The sequence below is a fragment of the Mesocricetus auratus genome, unplaced genomic scaffold (genome assembly GCF_017639785.1).
Source record: "Mesocricetus auratus isolate SY011 unplaced genomic scaffold, BCM_Maur_2.0 Super-Scaffold_100009, whole genome shotgun sequence".
Taxonomy (NCBI): domain Eukaryota; kingdom Metazoa; phylum Chordata; class Mammalia; order Rodentia; family Cricetidae; genus Mesocricetus; species Mesocricetus auratus.
In genome coordinates this window covers 25,498,416-25,513,723 of record NW_024429193.1, presented here as the reverse complement: position 1 = coordinate 25,513,723, position 15,308 = coordinate 25,498,416, and the positions used below count along the sequence as shown (strand labels likewise).

Sequence of the window (15,308 nt, the reverse complement as noted above, 5' to 3'; positions counted from 1 at the left end):
ATTTGTGTGTTGTAAGTGTGTAAAGGGGCCGAGCTCATTTTGGTATTTTTAAGGAATATTTGATAATAGAATTTATCTCAAATAGCTCTTAGGCCTTTTTTTTCTCATCTCAAAGTATGCTACAAGAAGCAGTTATGAAAGTAGCAATAGTTTGTTTTTATTTGATTATGCATAACAAAACAAGTATTTCTTGCACTACTCAGCTTATGTAAGGGGGAGAGAGCTTGTTTTTCCTTGAGCACTGAAATGTGCAGCTCTCTGTTGGCTCAGTGAATGGCTCAACAAATGAGTGGATGTCTTAGTTTTCTTTTCTGCTGTGGTAAAGTATCTGACGAAGGCAACTTAAGGGAGAAAGGGCTTACTTTGGCTTATAGTCTCCAAGGGGTAGAATCCCTTGTGATGCTGAAAACGTGGCATAGAAGCATGAGGCCAGTTGATCACATTGTCTCAGCAGACAGGAAACAGGAACAGGAAGTACAGTAAGGCTACAAAACCTCAAGGCCTTCCCCAGTGCATGTTTCCTCCTGGAAGTCTCAACCAGTAGATCCATAACTTTCCCGAAAGCACCACCAGATGGCAACAGAATGACCAAGCATGAGAGCTGATGGAGAGCATTGCACATTCAGACCACAACAGCAAGTGTTCTTGTAAAGTTTTAGGATTGACATTCAAACTGCATTTGAGTCATTATCCTTTTTCCAGTTTTCAGATTGTACTTTGTATGAGATTAACCCTAGAATTTAGTCACTTAAAAAAAAAAGAAGGGCTGGAGAGATGGCTCAGCCGTTAAAGGCTAGGCTCACAACCAAAAAAAAAAAAAAAAAGGAAATGGCACTGAAATAACAGTCATAATGACTTCAACCCTTTTGTTTGGTTTTTATTTTTCGAAACAGAGTTTCTCCTTGTAGCCCTAGCTGTCCTAGAACTCACTTTGCAGACCAGGATGGCCTCAAACTCACAGAAATCTGCATGCCTCTGGCACTTGAGTGCTGGCATTAAAGGCATGTACCACCACCACCCAGCCTGCCCAAGTTTTCTACTTTATAAAACACAACTCAGATGAGATAAAATGGAAGACACCTAATACAGATGGCCCCTGGTCTATAATGCTGTAATTGTTTTTTTTTTTTTTCAGTAGTGTAAGTGATATGCATTTAGTAGAATCTGCATTTCTGGTTAACTTCCTGGGCTAGTCACACACCATATAACACTTCCATTTCTGGGCAGGGGCAGCAGATTATAGCATGCAGTAATTCATGTGATCATGTCAGATGGCAACTAATACTCTAGTAGTGCCAAGTTGCTGAACTCCAATGGTTAGTAGGTCAGGATATTTAAAACCCAGAGTGAGTGTGTCAGGATGTGACTTCACTATAAGTCAAAGCACATCTGTATTTTAAAGCTACATGGTTCCAATTCTTCACAATGATGTGGTAGTAGTTTTATTAGTTACAAATTGTTATGACCACAGATTACACAGGAAACATCACTTTGAATTTTCATCAGTACAATAATTTTAAAAATCACAATAATCACAATAAATTAGAAATGTGATGGATACATTCAGATGCCTTAGTGGAGGTTTAAACAAAACTAATTTAGTAATAATATAGTCCCAGGATTTCTGCGAGAATATCTCAATTCTAGTCTTTTCTAAAGTGTTGAGTTACTTTTCAAAATATTCAAATGTTCCTGCCTATAACAGTAGCTGTCTAAAGACATCTCAGCTTGAGATCCAGGAGCCCTGAGGAAAGGTAGTTTGTTCTGACATAGCTTTGTAGATCACATATAGTGATGAGTTTTAATGTCTATGTGTTTATAGAGAGGGAAGCAATTACAAAATGAGACTCTTAAGGAGTTGCATCCTTTACACAGGATCTGTTCCTTTGGAACTTCAAGTCCAGTGTCTGTCTCGGTGGTGACCTGTAATCACATCCTCATGATCATGTATAAATGTTCAAGTCCATTCAGTCTGAGTTTTGTGAGGTCTGAATGCCGGATGTGAGGTCACTAGTTAGCAGTGCAGTGGTATATTTCGAAGCAATAGTTACTACAAACAACTTACGGGGTCTTTATGTCTTAAAATTTTCTCCTTTTATTCATACATCTGTATGAGTATAATGTGGTAGAAAAAAAACCTCTCAGAAGCAAATGAGAAAATCCAAGAGTTTTTAACCCAATAGTAACTTTGTGACTTCTCCATGATTCTACACCCATAATAATTTTATATTACTAGATGTATGTTTTATACTCACTACACTTTATTACTACATACACTAGTAATTTTACATATGTGCATTTCAAAATAAAATGTAGATAAGATGTATATAAATTTATTTAGCTACAAAAGCTTCCTCTTCATCTTGGTTAAAATAATTTCCCACTTCAGAGGAACCTATTCTGTACAATATTAATTTAAAAAGGAATATAACAAAATGATTAGCTTGCCTAGTTGTAATTATACTGATGCAACCAACAATTTCTTTTAAACTGCTTAAATATAAACCATTCTATAAACAGTCTTGCAAATTTCCTTTTCTGAGGCCTAGTAAAATAATGTCTAATTTTAAAATTACAATTTATTTGATTTTCCATAAAATAAGTAGAAAATGAAGGTATTATGTATTTTTTTCAGAGCTCACTTATAGTAATGTGCCCATCATGCTAGAAAAGTTGCAGTCACTGGCTTCATAACAGTTCTTTCTCTGGAGCTAACTGGCGTATCGATTGTCCTGGTGTAGCTTTTCAGTAGTCAGACAGGAAGCATCACTTGTAGACTCAGTAGACAAAGCTTCACCATCTAATCACTTATTTCGGCCAGAAAAGCAAATCTGTGCTATTACATATTTTGTTATTTTTGTGTGAAGTTCAGTGTTACATACAGGTGTTCAGGTAATACGCCTCAGTGTACAAATTATGTCTCTCTGGGCATTCTCATAATATCCTTATGTAGCAACTTTGAATTTCTTTTTTTTTAACCTTAGGCAAACAAATATATGTTTTAAAGTTGAATTCACAGGGCAATTAAAAGAAAATCTTGAAGTCTCTAATATCTTTTAGAAAATCTTTTGTTATTTTACTTTAAAAAGAAAATATGCAAATGCAATGTCAGGAAAATTCCATAAAGCTGTTTTAATGAATTTAGTAGTAGTATAAACTTTCCCTTATTTAAGGGAAGAGGGCATGATATTCAGTCAGCTATACTAGGAGAAGTAGAACTCCTTATTTTGTTATAGATACTGCTCAGTAATAAATATAATATTGTACCTCAAATGGATCTAATCTTTCAAAGTAAGAAATTTTAAAATGTGTCATTTGGATTTTTATGGGCAATTAAAATCTACCTTAATAATGAGTAACCACTAAAGTCAAACAAAATTAGAAGTCTCAGTGTTACGTGGTCCTCTAAACACACTTTGTTTATTGCCAGTGGTCATCATGTTTTAGTTCTATAAGTAGAAGTATCCTCATTACAGTGTAAACTTTCCATGGCCAGGCACTGCATTGATTTGAAACGTGCTAATACCCTCAAATCTACCAGAACTTCTGATATACAGAAGTCATTTAGCAAATGTTAACCTAGTATACACAAGCCAGACAGTTTGGTCTTCATAAAACCTCTGTAGAGTTGCTTCATCCAACGATTTTCATTTTCCTCTTCTTGTGAACACTCTCCCTGTGCTCATTTCGTCCTGGTGTCTGTCCTACTTTAACTATTTTAATCTAACAGGTAGTTCTCTGAGCAGTACCCAAATTAAAGCACAGTGCCCTGAGCATGGAGTTAGAGCTAATACAATTCTCACTGCCTAGTCTGCATAAAAACTGCCCACTGACGTATTCACATCCTGGCTCCTCCTGTCTCGGAATCACTGAGTGATCTGAAATGTCTCCTCATTAAAGCATCATCAGTAACCATGTATGACAGCTTTTAAACAATTCTACTTTCAAATATGCTTAATCACAAGAATAAAAGAATGAATAATAAATCTGGACATTTCAGTTTTCTCTCCCTGGCACATGCAGAAGTCTTTGGAAGTTCTTAATTTTGAAAAGCTGCTAAATATTGAACTGTGGGTCAGAGAGAAGAATGATTTCCTCCAGGTCCATGACTTACATCACTGTTTTGCACTCAAGGAGTGTGTATGGTGTAGTCATTAGGAACAGGGAACTTGGAACCACGCTGCCCGTGTTTGACACACCTCGATCACTTGCAAGCAATGTTTATTCTTCATGTTACACTAACTTATGTATAAATCTATTAAAGATGTCTATCATGTGGTACACTTTTAGTAAGTTTTGGATATTATCAATATATTATGTTTCCCTTACAATTAAAAATGTGTTAAAATGGAGCCCCGTATTAAAGATTTCTAATCAGCTCTTAATCATTTTTATGTGTAATTAGTTTATTCTGTGAGTTATATGTATTTGTATAATCTGTATTATACTCACCATGTATAAACTGCAGAAATATATTATGTGTGCTTGTAAACATTTTCAAATAAGAAATGTAAAAAAATATGTTTAAGGCAAAGTATAGTAATATTACAATAAATTGAAAAACCTTATTCTTATATCAACTCTTTGGTGATGATAAACAAAACTGTATCTTTTCAAAACATTGCTATCTTTAAATATGTAGCTGGAGCCTAGATTGTTAACTCTGCCATTTTTGTTGGTAATATCTCCGTCAACAATTATTCTTTATGTATTTATGTATCATTAAAATCGCCCTATTAGGAAGCAAGGTTTTCCTTAAAACATATGCGCTGTCAGTTCACACAGTTTCTGGTTTGAAGTTTCCATGTGTGTTTTATGAGGTAGTCAGTAAGCGACTTGCCAGGGAATGAATGTCACTTTTTGCTTATTTCTTAAGCATATGTCATCTTCCCAAGGTAGTTAGCTGGCACATACCCCTGCTGCCCCTGTGCTTCAGCTAGCCACCACTCTTTATTCCCACTTAGATCACAAAATCTAAGTATGTGGACTCTCTGGTACTCCTGCAGACTGAGCTCATGGTCGCTCCGTGCTTGGAAAGCATGGACTGCATAGAAAATCTAAACAAAAAAAAAAAAAAAAAGACATTATTAGAACCAGAACCTTAAACTTCAGAGAAACTTAACAAATGTTTACCCTTTTAGAAGAGATGCTAAGGTGCTCCTAGTTTTTTGGCAGCCACACAGTCCAGCTCTTCCTGATGGATTTGGTAGACTATGACATACCAAATCTGTGGCAGAGAAGGATGGGAATAGGCACTCTTTTTCTATTGGAATGAGTTTCGATTGTGCATGCTTGGTTGGCAGTTTTTATGAAATGCTTTTGGTCATGAATTCTTTGAATCACTCTCTAAAAAATCTCTTTGACAGACGGAAAACCCAGTCAGACCATTTCTGTACATCGACATTCCAGTGCATAGAGTAAACAGTGGCAGGGATGTGGAAATGTGTCAAAGAGTTAGAGAAAATAAATTAAAGACCCTCATAGTAAGTAATTTTGTAGTCATTAAAATAGCACTTTATGAGAATAACCACATAGAACATATGTATACTAAATATTTTAAAATGTAGAATTACACCTGGAAGATGGCTCAGTAGTTAAGAGTACATGAGCTTTTGCAAAGGACTCACTTTAAGTCTCAGCACTCACTTGGGAGTTTTGCAACCAGTTGCAGGAGTTCCAGTTCCAAGGTATCCATTGCCCTCTTCTGACTTGGAGGGTAACTGCACTCACACATACACATACCAACACATAGACACGCATGCAAAAAATTAGATGAATAATGTATGCCTAGAATTACAAAATAATTTCTCTGAAAGATATTTCACAGTTATCATATAAGTTTGAAGACCTCAAATCAGTGTTTAATTCATCTTCCAGTAAAATCATAAGACTGCTAATAAAAATGTTTCCTTACAATAGAAAATTAAACAACCAGCATCTGTACATTCATTTCATCAAACAGCAAAAAACATTATATCATAAACTGTATAACTCAGCTAAGGCAATAATGAATAGTGATAAGAGAAAATAACAAAACCACGGAACCACCATCGCCAACAATAAGCTACACATAAACACTAAGGTGCATTTGGAAGGAAATGGTCTTTCATAAGGGGCCAGTTAATAAAGGAGGTCAGCGTGTCACATCCACAAAGTAGTAGGCAAAAAAGATTGAAAATCGAGGGCCAATAGATCAGGGTTCTTTGAGAAATGAATTGAGGGCACGGAGCTGGAAGAGAGACGGGATAGTGTGGGGACAGGGCCAAGACTATACTGGTTATATAAATCTCAAACCATCATTTACCTCAATAAAACACTGATTCCATTGACTAATACCTTAACAAGGAGCCTGAGGCATTATTCAAGGAAAGGAACCATTTTGCTAGGGTCACAAGACACCACCCATCACTCCCACTCCCTGGCAACCTGCAATTCTACGGTAATAATGAGGTAAACTTAGGAAGAAGTTAGTAGGTCTTTTCTTTTTTTTTCCTTTTTTTTTTCTTTTTTTTGGTTTTTCGAGACAGGGTTTCTCTGTATTGTTTTGGAGGTATCAGTCCGGCCCAGCCTCAAACTCACAGAGATCTGCCTGCCTTTGCTTCCCGAGTGCTGGGATTAAAGGCGTGCGCCACCACCGCCTGGCTTAGTAGGTCTTAAAGACAGAGAGCCTTCATGGATGGGATTGATTTTTATAAAGTCAAGGCAAGACCCTCATCCCTTCTAAGTGAAAAGCTAGCCAAAAGGTGCAATTCATGAACTACAAAGTTGATTTCATCAGACACTACAAAATGATGCCTTGATCTCAGACTTCCAGTCTCTACAATTATGAGGATTTTATCATTGGTAAGCCATCCAGTACATGCTATTATGTTAACGACAGTTTAACTGACCCAAGGTACACCTCTCAACTGGCCATGTATGCCATGCTGAATAGTAATGTTTAAATGTTTACTTAACCTAAAAGGTCTGGATAGCATAAAGAGATTGTGGTACATGCAGGAAAATAGATTATCAGAAATGAATTACTTTGTTTGGAAGTAAAGAAGAAAACAGAATGGAGGAGCTATAAATTCTTCAGGAAGTTTCAGCGGTGATAAATACCTTTTACTGAGCCTGTGGCAGTTTACGTCACATGGGCTGTATCCTCAACAACCCTCCCAGTTAAGACTTAGGAGCATTCCTACTAATAGGGCTACCCAGTACTGCCAGGACCCATGTCTTCTAACTCCCAACCCTGTGCTTGATCCATTGCTTTTTAGGATTTTAGGATTCAAACTCTTGTTCTAAGAAAGAGATACACAGTGTATTCTTGGAGAAAGGCTCTGTGGTCCCTCATCTGTCACTACTGTTCTGTAGTTTTGAAAGTGACAATATTGAATAGGTCCACAAGATTAGTGTGGTTAATTTGGTTTGCAAAAGCTTCCAGGAGTGTGACAAGCTAAATTATAGTCCCAGAATAATCTATAAGAGCTGGAATCAGCAGTGTGGCCATCTTTGCAATTTGAATCAATAACAAATATGCTTTCCCAGTGCAGCCATGGATTTCTCAGAAGGATGAATTAGCTACTGTCCCATCCCTCAACACCTGTGTAGTCTTTCACTTTGGCACAAATTTCCTCAAAGGAAAAATAAAATCTGATTGGATAAATTTACTATTGTGATATGCATTTTGTTGCTGCTTTTTATTTTGTTTTGTTTTGAGGCAAAGTCTCACTATGCAGTCATTGGCTTGCCCGCAGACCAGGCTCACCTTCACTCCACAGAGATCTGTTAGCCTCTGCCTCTAGAGTATTGGAATTAATAGTGTGTGCCACCATATCTGGGTTAAACTATATAGCTTAGACAAATATAAATTCTCATAAAAATCATAAATTTAAAATTATATAACAGTTTTAGAATACCATGGCCCAAATTTGATTCACACTGGTAATTTCTAGTTCTTATGTAACATGCTAAATAAAGGCATGCCTTATATATGCAAAATTGGGCTAGGTCTGCTTTGAAAGAGTGCTGTCTCTGTTCCTCTAACCCTTTTTATTTCCTTTGTTGTTTAGGTGAAAATTTAGAGGTTTTCAACTTGTCATGATCTTAAGAGCTCAGTGATTTCTTATTTTCAAGTCTCAGTCTACACTTTCTAACTTTAAGTGTGGGTTTTTTTTCCAGAAACATTCATTAAAATGTTATTAATATGAATCATAATCACATATGTCTTTTTTCCTTGTTATTTATTAAAATGTTTCAATGATTTATACTTTGCTGCATTTCATTTTATTGATGATAACCTGGCAACGCAGCCCAGCTCTCCACAGCATTTGGTTTAGAGTCAGCTACATCACGACTCACCCAGATTATTACCCACAAGCCTCACACTGTTCCCTGTGACACCACTGCCGCCTCAGCGGTCTGACTCTACACACTTGTGCGTTTATTTCTTAACTTCCCTGCATTGTGCAATCTCCTTTTATTGATTTTTATCCCAATTCTCCAATTATGAACAATAAAATTCATATTTTAATTTTCCTTTCCAAAAAAGCTTTAAAACCAGTATTTACTGTATTACTTTCAAAGCCAAAATAATTACACTGCATAAAAAATACAATTCTTTTCTCTCACCCTCTAGAAGCAAGTTTTTATTTTCTTCACTCAGTAATTATATATTTTCATGAACAAGTAGGTTTTTATGAAGTAAGCTGTAGGTTTAATAAAAATGTTTTAATATGGATTCAAATATGAGGGCTTCTCGAAGACTAAATCACAACTGAGAGTCTGTGTGGGGGTTTCACTACAGGGTTCTCCCTTTGTAGTCATCTATAGGACTTGGGTGAATTTGAAGCTATTGTCATAAAAGGATGGTTAAGAAACTGAGCCGTGCCATAGGTGCTGTGGAGCTTCTGACATAGTTATGACGAGAGGACAAAGGTAGATCCCAGGGACGTTGGAAAGTAGGGTAATCTCCAGCATACACAAGTAGTTCTGATGGAAAAAAACAGCTTCAAAAGTAAACAAAGAAAAAAGCCACCTACATGCTATAAATACCTTTATTCCTTTCCCCCTCTCCACTGTGTCCTCCCCTCCCTGCCTTCCTGAAATGGTAATAAAAATTGAAGATACTAAGTAGCATCAGTCTTCCGGGAAATGGAAATCAAAACAATCAAGAGACAGCAGGTTACAAGATAAACTAGCATTGCCCAGGAAGACCCAACAACCTTCTTCCATTTCCGGTAAAAGGTAAAATGTGAATGGACACTCTGAAAAATGATTTGGCATTTTCTCTAAAAGTTAAACATAAATTTACCATGCCAGGGTACAAATCCATTCCTGATGTCTATTTAGGAGAAGTGAAATCTGCCAAGACTCATACATTAATGTCCATAGCAATATTATTCAGAATAGCATCAAAATAGATCTTGCTAAATATACATTAACTGGCAAATAGTTAATCAAAATGTCATATCTGTTAAGAATATATATATATGATTATCAAATGCACGATAAAAAAGGCCATGTATAAAGCATCATATACAACTCCACCCATGTGAAACATACAGAAAACATGTAATACAGAGATGGAAAATAGATTAGTGAATTCCAGGAACAGGAGGTGGGAAAAAGCAAGGAATACAAATGAATCCCATGGATCTTTGGGCATGAAAGAAATGTTCTAAAATTGGTTTGCACAATTCTGTAATTACAAGTAAAAGTCACTGGATTTTACACAGAAATTAAGTGAATTCTATGGCATGTAAATAAGAGCTAAATAATGCTATTTATGAAGGGTAGTGCGTCAATCTCTGTGAAGATTTTCTACATAACCTTTGACTCCTCAATATTTTTATTAATATCCTTACAAATGTATTTATAAAAGCATACAGAAAGAGACAAAGAATGCTCCTGGAATTATTATTTTTACACTTTAAAAACTAAACATCTTAAATATTTTAAGTGGGTTAGTAGTTACATATATGACTTATTCTATAAAATGCTTGTGACAACATATGTTCATAATTCTACCACTCAGAGGACTGAAGTGAAAGGATAGCCTGGGCATATCATAAGATTCTGTCTTTAAACTAAAACTTTTAAAGATATTTCAGGGAATTGTTTGAAGGTAGAGTTTGTTTAATTGTAAAAAAGTAACATATAATATGTTTTATTTGTGTATGGATACAATATAGCTGAAAGATGTGCATGGGATGATGTCGTTGAAGAAGATCACTAAAGGGGAAGGCAATAAAGACCTCACATTTAATTTATGTATATTGTTCCATTTTCATTTTCTAAAAATAAAATGTATTACCCCAGTGGAAAAGAAATTTAGGCTAATGGAAATTACTAAGTTAAAAAGGCAGAAAATTAGTTGGTTACTACTTGGAGATTAATAGTTGAATATACTGAAACTTTATGAGGTAGCAAAAATGAACCTTACATTGTAATTAGCTTACCAATTTGTGAAGGTGTTATGCCAGTCTTTGCATTGGTGCAACGACAGAAAGACAAGTTAGAAAGCTTTCTTATATAGCATTAATATGAGATGAACTGTCCAAAGCCGGGTGGTGGTGGCGCACGCCTTTAATCCCAGCACTCGGGAGGCAGAGGCAGGTGGATCTCTGTGAGTTCGAGGCCGGGCTGGACCGATAGCCTCCAAAACAATACAGAGAAACCCTGTCTTGTAAAAACCAAAAAATAAAAAAAAGAGAGATGAACTGTCCAAGTACTACTCAGCTCAATGAAGACATTGCTTCTAGAGCAGGGGTTCTCAAGCTTCCTGATGCTGTGACCCTTTAATAGAGTTCCTCCAGCTGTGGTGACCCCCAACCATAAAAGTATGTTCATTACTCCTTCATAACTATGCTTTTTGATACTATTACGAATTGTTATGTAAATGTCTGTGTTTTCTGATGGTCTTAGCGACCCCTAACCCTAAAGGGGTCACCCCCCAGATTGAGAACCACTGTTCAGAGGATTCAGAGACAAGTTCCTACCCGATATTGATGACCACGGCTCAGTTTCCTTTCTCCAATGGTGGAGCATTAGAAAAGAAATTTCTGACCACTCTGAATACTTAGCAGAGGAGCGGTGACTGCTGTGATTTTGTTAGATCTCTATCTGTCAAGAGTTTGGCATGCATACTATCTCAAGTCAAAACACCAACTCTGCAGTGTCGTTTTTTTATTTTTGAGGAAATGGGTTTAGATAATTAAATATTTGGCACAACAGTCCACAGATGGTATGTGGTAATAGACCCAGAACTTTTCGATGTCAAAGTCGGAAGTTTCCCAGTAAGCATTTCAGCTCAATGTGAGCAGTCAGACCTGCTTTCATTTGAGTGGCAAGTATGTCTTCTACCTCAAAGGTTAATGTCTTACCTGTTCATCGACCTCTTGAAAATTATCAGCATCAGCACCGTTTGTCTCAAACTTCCCACAAGTGCCACTAAGAGATGAGCTGCTGTCACTTATGCTGCCTTCAGGAGTGCCCGTGACACTGTCGCCTGCTGGCCGGCAAGATACAAAGAGGCTGAGGTTCTCAAAATCGTCATCACAGAATCTGTTCTCAGCATCTGCCTTCTGCTCCTTTGCTGGGTTGTAGGGCTTTAGGAAGGACGAATACACGTAGCCTTTTACAACTGGTAGAAAGAAAAAGAAAGCACCGGGGTTACATGTAAGACCTTCCCGAAACACGCAGAGACTCCTGGGAAAATCTCAACCTGAAGAGCAGTAGTAGAAGTTCTGTGGGACAAGAAACTTACATCCTGTGTCAACAAACCACCTGCTTGTGCTCCCCAGGGGATCCTTCTGTTCCAGGACCGCTACCAACTCTCCTTCTAGAAGATTGATGTCGTGCTCTTGGGTGGCATTGCACTTCCGCTTAGCTCGGTAGATTTCTTCTGCTCCATATGTGGACAGAAGTTTGGAGCGGTGATCGTCAGTTTGATGTGGCACTTCTGGCTGGGAAAAGGAAGAAGTCGTGGTTCAGGCAGACATACAGTGAAATCCTCATTGAGTTTATAGAGATTTTCCTCTAGAGAACTATTTCTCTGTGCAAGTTGCATACCAATCTGGATATACTGCAGGGCAGATGCTTATGTCAGGCTCTAACTGTATTCAGCTAAGATTTTCAGTTAAAAAATCTCGAGTAAGCACATGAGGGCAGTGTTGTAGAAAAGAAAGAAAATTCAACCGGGGCTAAGAAGGCTCTAGGGATGGCAAGGTGGTTCAGAGGATAAAAGCACCCGCCCCAAAGTCTGGTGACCTGGGTTCAATCCCCAGAACCCACGGAGTGGAAGGAGAGAACCACTTCCCCTAAGTTATGCTCTGACCTCCAAATGTATTTCTCTCTCTCTCTCTCTCTCTCTCTCTCTCTCTCTCTCTCTCTCTCTCTCTCTCTCTCTCTCTCTGTGTGTGTGTGTGTGTGTGCAACATACACATACACAGGAAAAATAAGGTAAATTTAAAAAAAAAGGTTTAAAGAAAGCAGACATTCATGGAGTGATATTGTTTCACTCCAGATACATGGAGGAGGACCTATGCCCTCCCCCAAATGATGTGACAGATTCCCCATGGAAGACCTCACTGTTCTTGGGGAGTGGGTGGGGGGTAGAGGGCATAGGAGGATGGGAGGGAGAGGGAACAGGGGATTCATATGTAAAATGATTGTAAACTATTAAATAAAAAGGTAGATTAAAAAAGGCAGAGGTTCTAACAACTCCTGACTATGATAGGTTACTGCTTTGTATTTACTTCCTTGCATAGTAAGTACTTTATAATTGTATTTCAGTAAATTGCCTATGTGCATCTTTTTATGGGTAAACAAGGCCGGAGTTGCAAAGAGACACTTCCCAAACTCTGGCACTAAGTGACTTTAGGAAAACTACTGTATCTCTGGAGGCTGGAGATGCAATAGTTTGAAAATGAGGGGCTGCACTGTACTATTTATCTCTTTAAAATCCCAGTCAATAAAATCTGAGGATCCACTGTGATCAAGCATGTTTTGGCATGTTAGGGAACTATCATGAATGAAACAGAAAAAAATCACACTTATGGAGGTTATAGCATAAAAGATAGAAACGGAATAAAGCTTAACAAGCAAATGGCACCTTATTGGATAATTGGATTGGTATGGGAAGCAATGTGCTACAATTTGGACAAGGCAAAGAGATGACATCTTCACCATCACAGACACTGCTAAACTCACCAGAATCTGAGCGGGTTTCTTCTTCTCAAAGCTAAGTTTCCTCTCAATAAAGGTAGAACTGTTGTCCTTCACAAAATTCAAGTTTTGAACCTCTTCCAGCACTCGATTTTGGATCTCAGCGATGCTCAAGACCGGCAGCAGCACCTGTGGGGAAAACAGTGGCGCTGTCAGATAACCAGCCACACTGGGCACTGACTTCGCCAGGTTGCGGCGATGGCGGGAATGCAAGACAGTGCCACAAGGAAAAATCCAGACAATGTGAGAGCTTCTTTAGTGATGGGCAGTCTGATATTTCTGAAGCCACACAAAACGGTAGGGATACTGTTCTTTCTTAAGTTTCAAGACTCCATAGCAGAACAAAACACAGAAGGGGCAAGAAAGACCCAGAGGTAGAGTTCTGAAGGTGCAGTGTTAGCAGCGTCTCAGGTGGGACAGTGGGAGTGTGCAGGGGATGAGGCTGGTTAGGAGCGTGCGTGTGTTTGTCTAATACGTTTAACACATACGGAAGCTGGAAACTGGGAAGGGGCAGTTGTTGGGGGTGCAAATAGTAGAGTATATGAGGGGGTGTCGGGGGCAGAGGCAGAAGGGGTCAAGCAGGCCAGGAAAAGGGTTAAACGTAATGAGGAAACTATTTGGGGCCTATACTCTTGCCATCCAAGTAAAAAATATAATAGGATGTAGAACATTGGAAGAATATTGGGAACTAAAGGTTTAAGCAGGAATAGGGCAGGTAGGCAGTAGTGGCGGGGGGGGGGGGGGGATATATGAAGAAACCTTATTAAACTCACTAGTGTGCAAGTTAATTGGAAATATAGTTTCTTTAAAAAATGAGTTTAAACCAAAGTATCTCCCACATCAGTGAACGATTCTGCTGTCCGTAGATACAGGCTACTAAATAAAAATCTCAGTGCCAGACATGGACTCCTCCCTTTCAGTTTTTGGGCAGAGACACTCCAGATGCACCCAAAATAATACAGGGCATTTCCATTGCTCTTTGGTGCCCTCCACAGGTAGATGGTAAGGCTGTATTACGGAAAATATCATACATTTGGTTGTAGGACCCAAAGAAATAACTCTTGAACTGACCAGGAAATTCTTTTTTTTGTTTGTTTTTTCAAGACAGGGTTTCTCTGCGTAGCTTTTTAAACCAGGCTGACCTAGAACTCACAGATATCTACCTGCCTCTGCCTCTCGAGTGCTGGGATTAAAAGCATGCACCACCATCGCCCAGCTTATTTCTTCTTGATGGTTAGCTTTTGTCTTAGTTACCGTTTCTATGCTGTAAAAGGCACCATGATCATGGCAACTGTTATAAAGCAAAACATTTAATTGGGCTGTCTTACAGTTCAGAGATTTAGCCCATTATCACCATGGTGGTACATTGAGGTGTGCAGGCAGACATAGTCTTTAAAACCATGTGATTCAAAATGCAGAAGGACATCTGACCACTGTATACTTAACAACACACAGGGGCCACACATGCACACTGAATGCGGACCAAAGTTGAGGTGGCCAAAGGGCAGCACTGTGCTCACCGGCTTGACTGTGGAATAAGCCTCCAGAGCCATCAGCATCAAGTCCCGGAGGAGGGTGACGAAACTACGCAGGCAGTTCAGCAGGATCTTCCTGGCCGCCTGGTTGAATGCCTGGAGCTCTTCCACAAGCTGGGCATTGAGGGCCTCATACTCCCTTTTGGCCAAGTCTGATTCATCCGCTGCTGACCGCGGCAGGGAGCTATTGTAGTCCAGTAGTTTGTCATAGCGTTTTTGGATGAGCTTCTGAGGCCCTGGGAATAAGGACAGCAAGGCTGACAGGGGGGTCAGGATGAGTTTCTGTGAGCGAGCTACCTGCAAAAGAAAAGCCCAGTCCCATTACCAAAAGAGGGATGGCTCATTCCGCGACCGGTTCTGCTCTCTGTAGGCTACCTCCTCCTCTCTTTAGAGGCTCAAAGGGCACAGGACAGCACCCAGTCCTGTGAGAAGAGGGTCTCACATTTAGGGGGGCTGCCTAAGTTTGCTTATTCAGGCTTAAACCGGCAAGATTGGACCTGAGGATGAGCGAGCCTGCTCGCCCGGATCATGGATCATAACTCTTCTGTCTGTAGCTGTGCTGAG

General features: G+C 38.8%; 1 protein-coding gene across 1 annotated transcript in view; it reads right to left on the bottom strand.

Annotated features, from left to right (window-relative positions):
* Positions 1-1,426: 1,426 nt before the first annotated feature.
* Positions 1,427-15,308, bottom strand: part of Arhgef38 (Rho guanine nucleotide exchange factor 38) — a 102,433-nt gene continuing 88,551 nt past the window's right edge. Inside the window, exons 10-14 of the mRNA XM_013121901.3 lie at positions 14,730-15,041; positions 13,195-13,338; positions 11,750-11,948; positions 11,367-11,626; positions 1,427-5,057 (exon numbers count right to left, since the gene is read on the bottom strand). Coding sequence (XP_012977355.1) covers positions 4,872-5,057; positions 11,367-11,626; positions 11,750-11,948; positions 13,195-13,338; positions 14,730-15,041 — 1,101 coding nt within the window. The 3' untranslated portion in view covers positions 1,427-4,871. The remainder of the gene's footprint in view (positions 5,058-11,366; positions 11,627-11,749; positions 11,949-13,194; positions 13,339-14,729; positions 15,042-15,308) is intronic.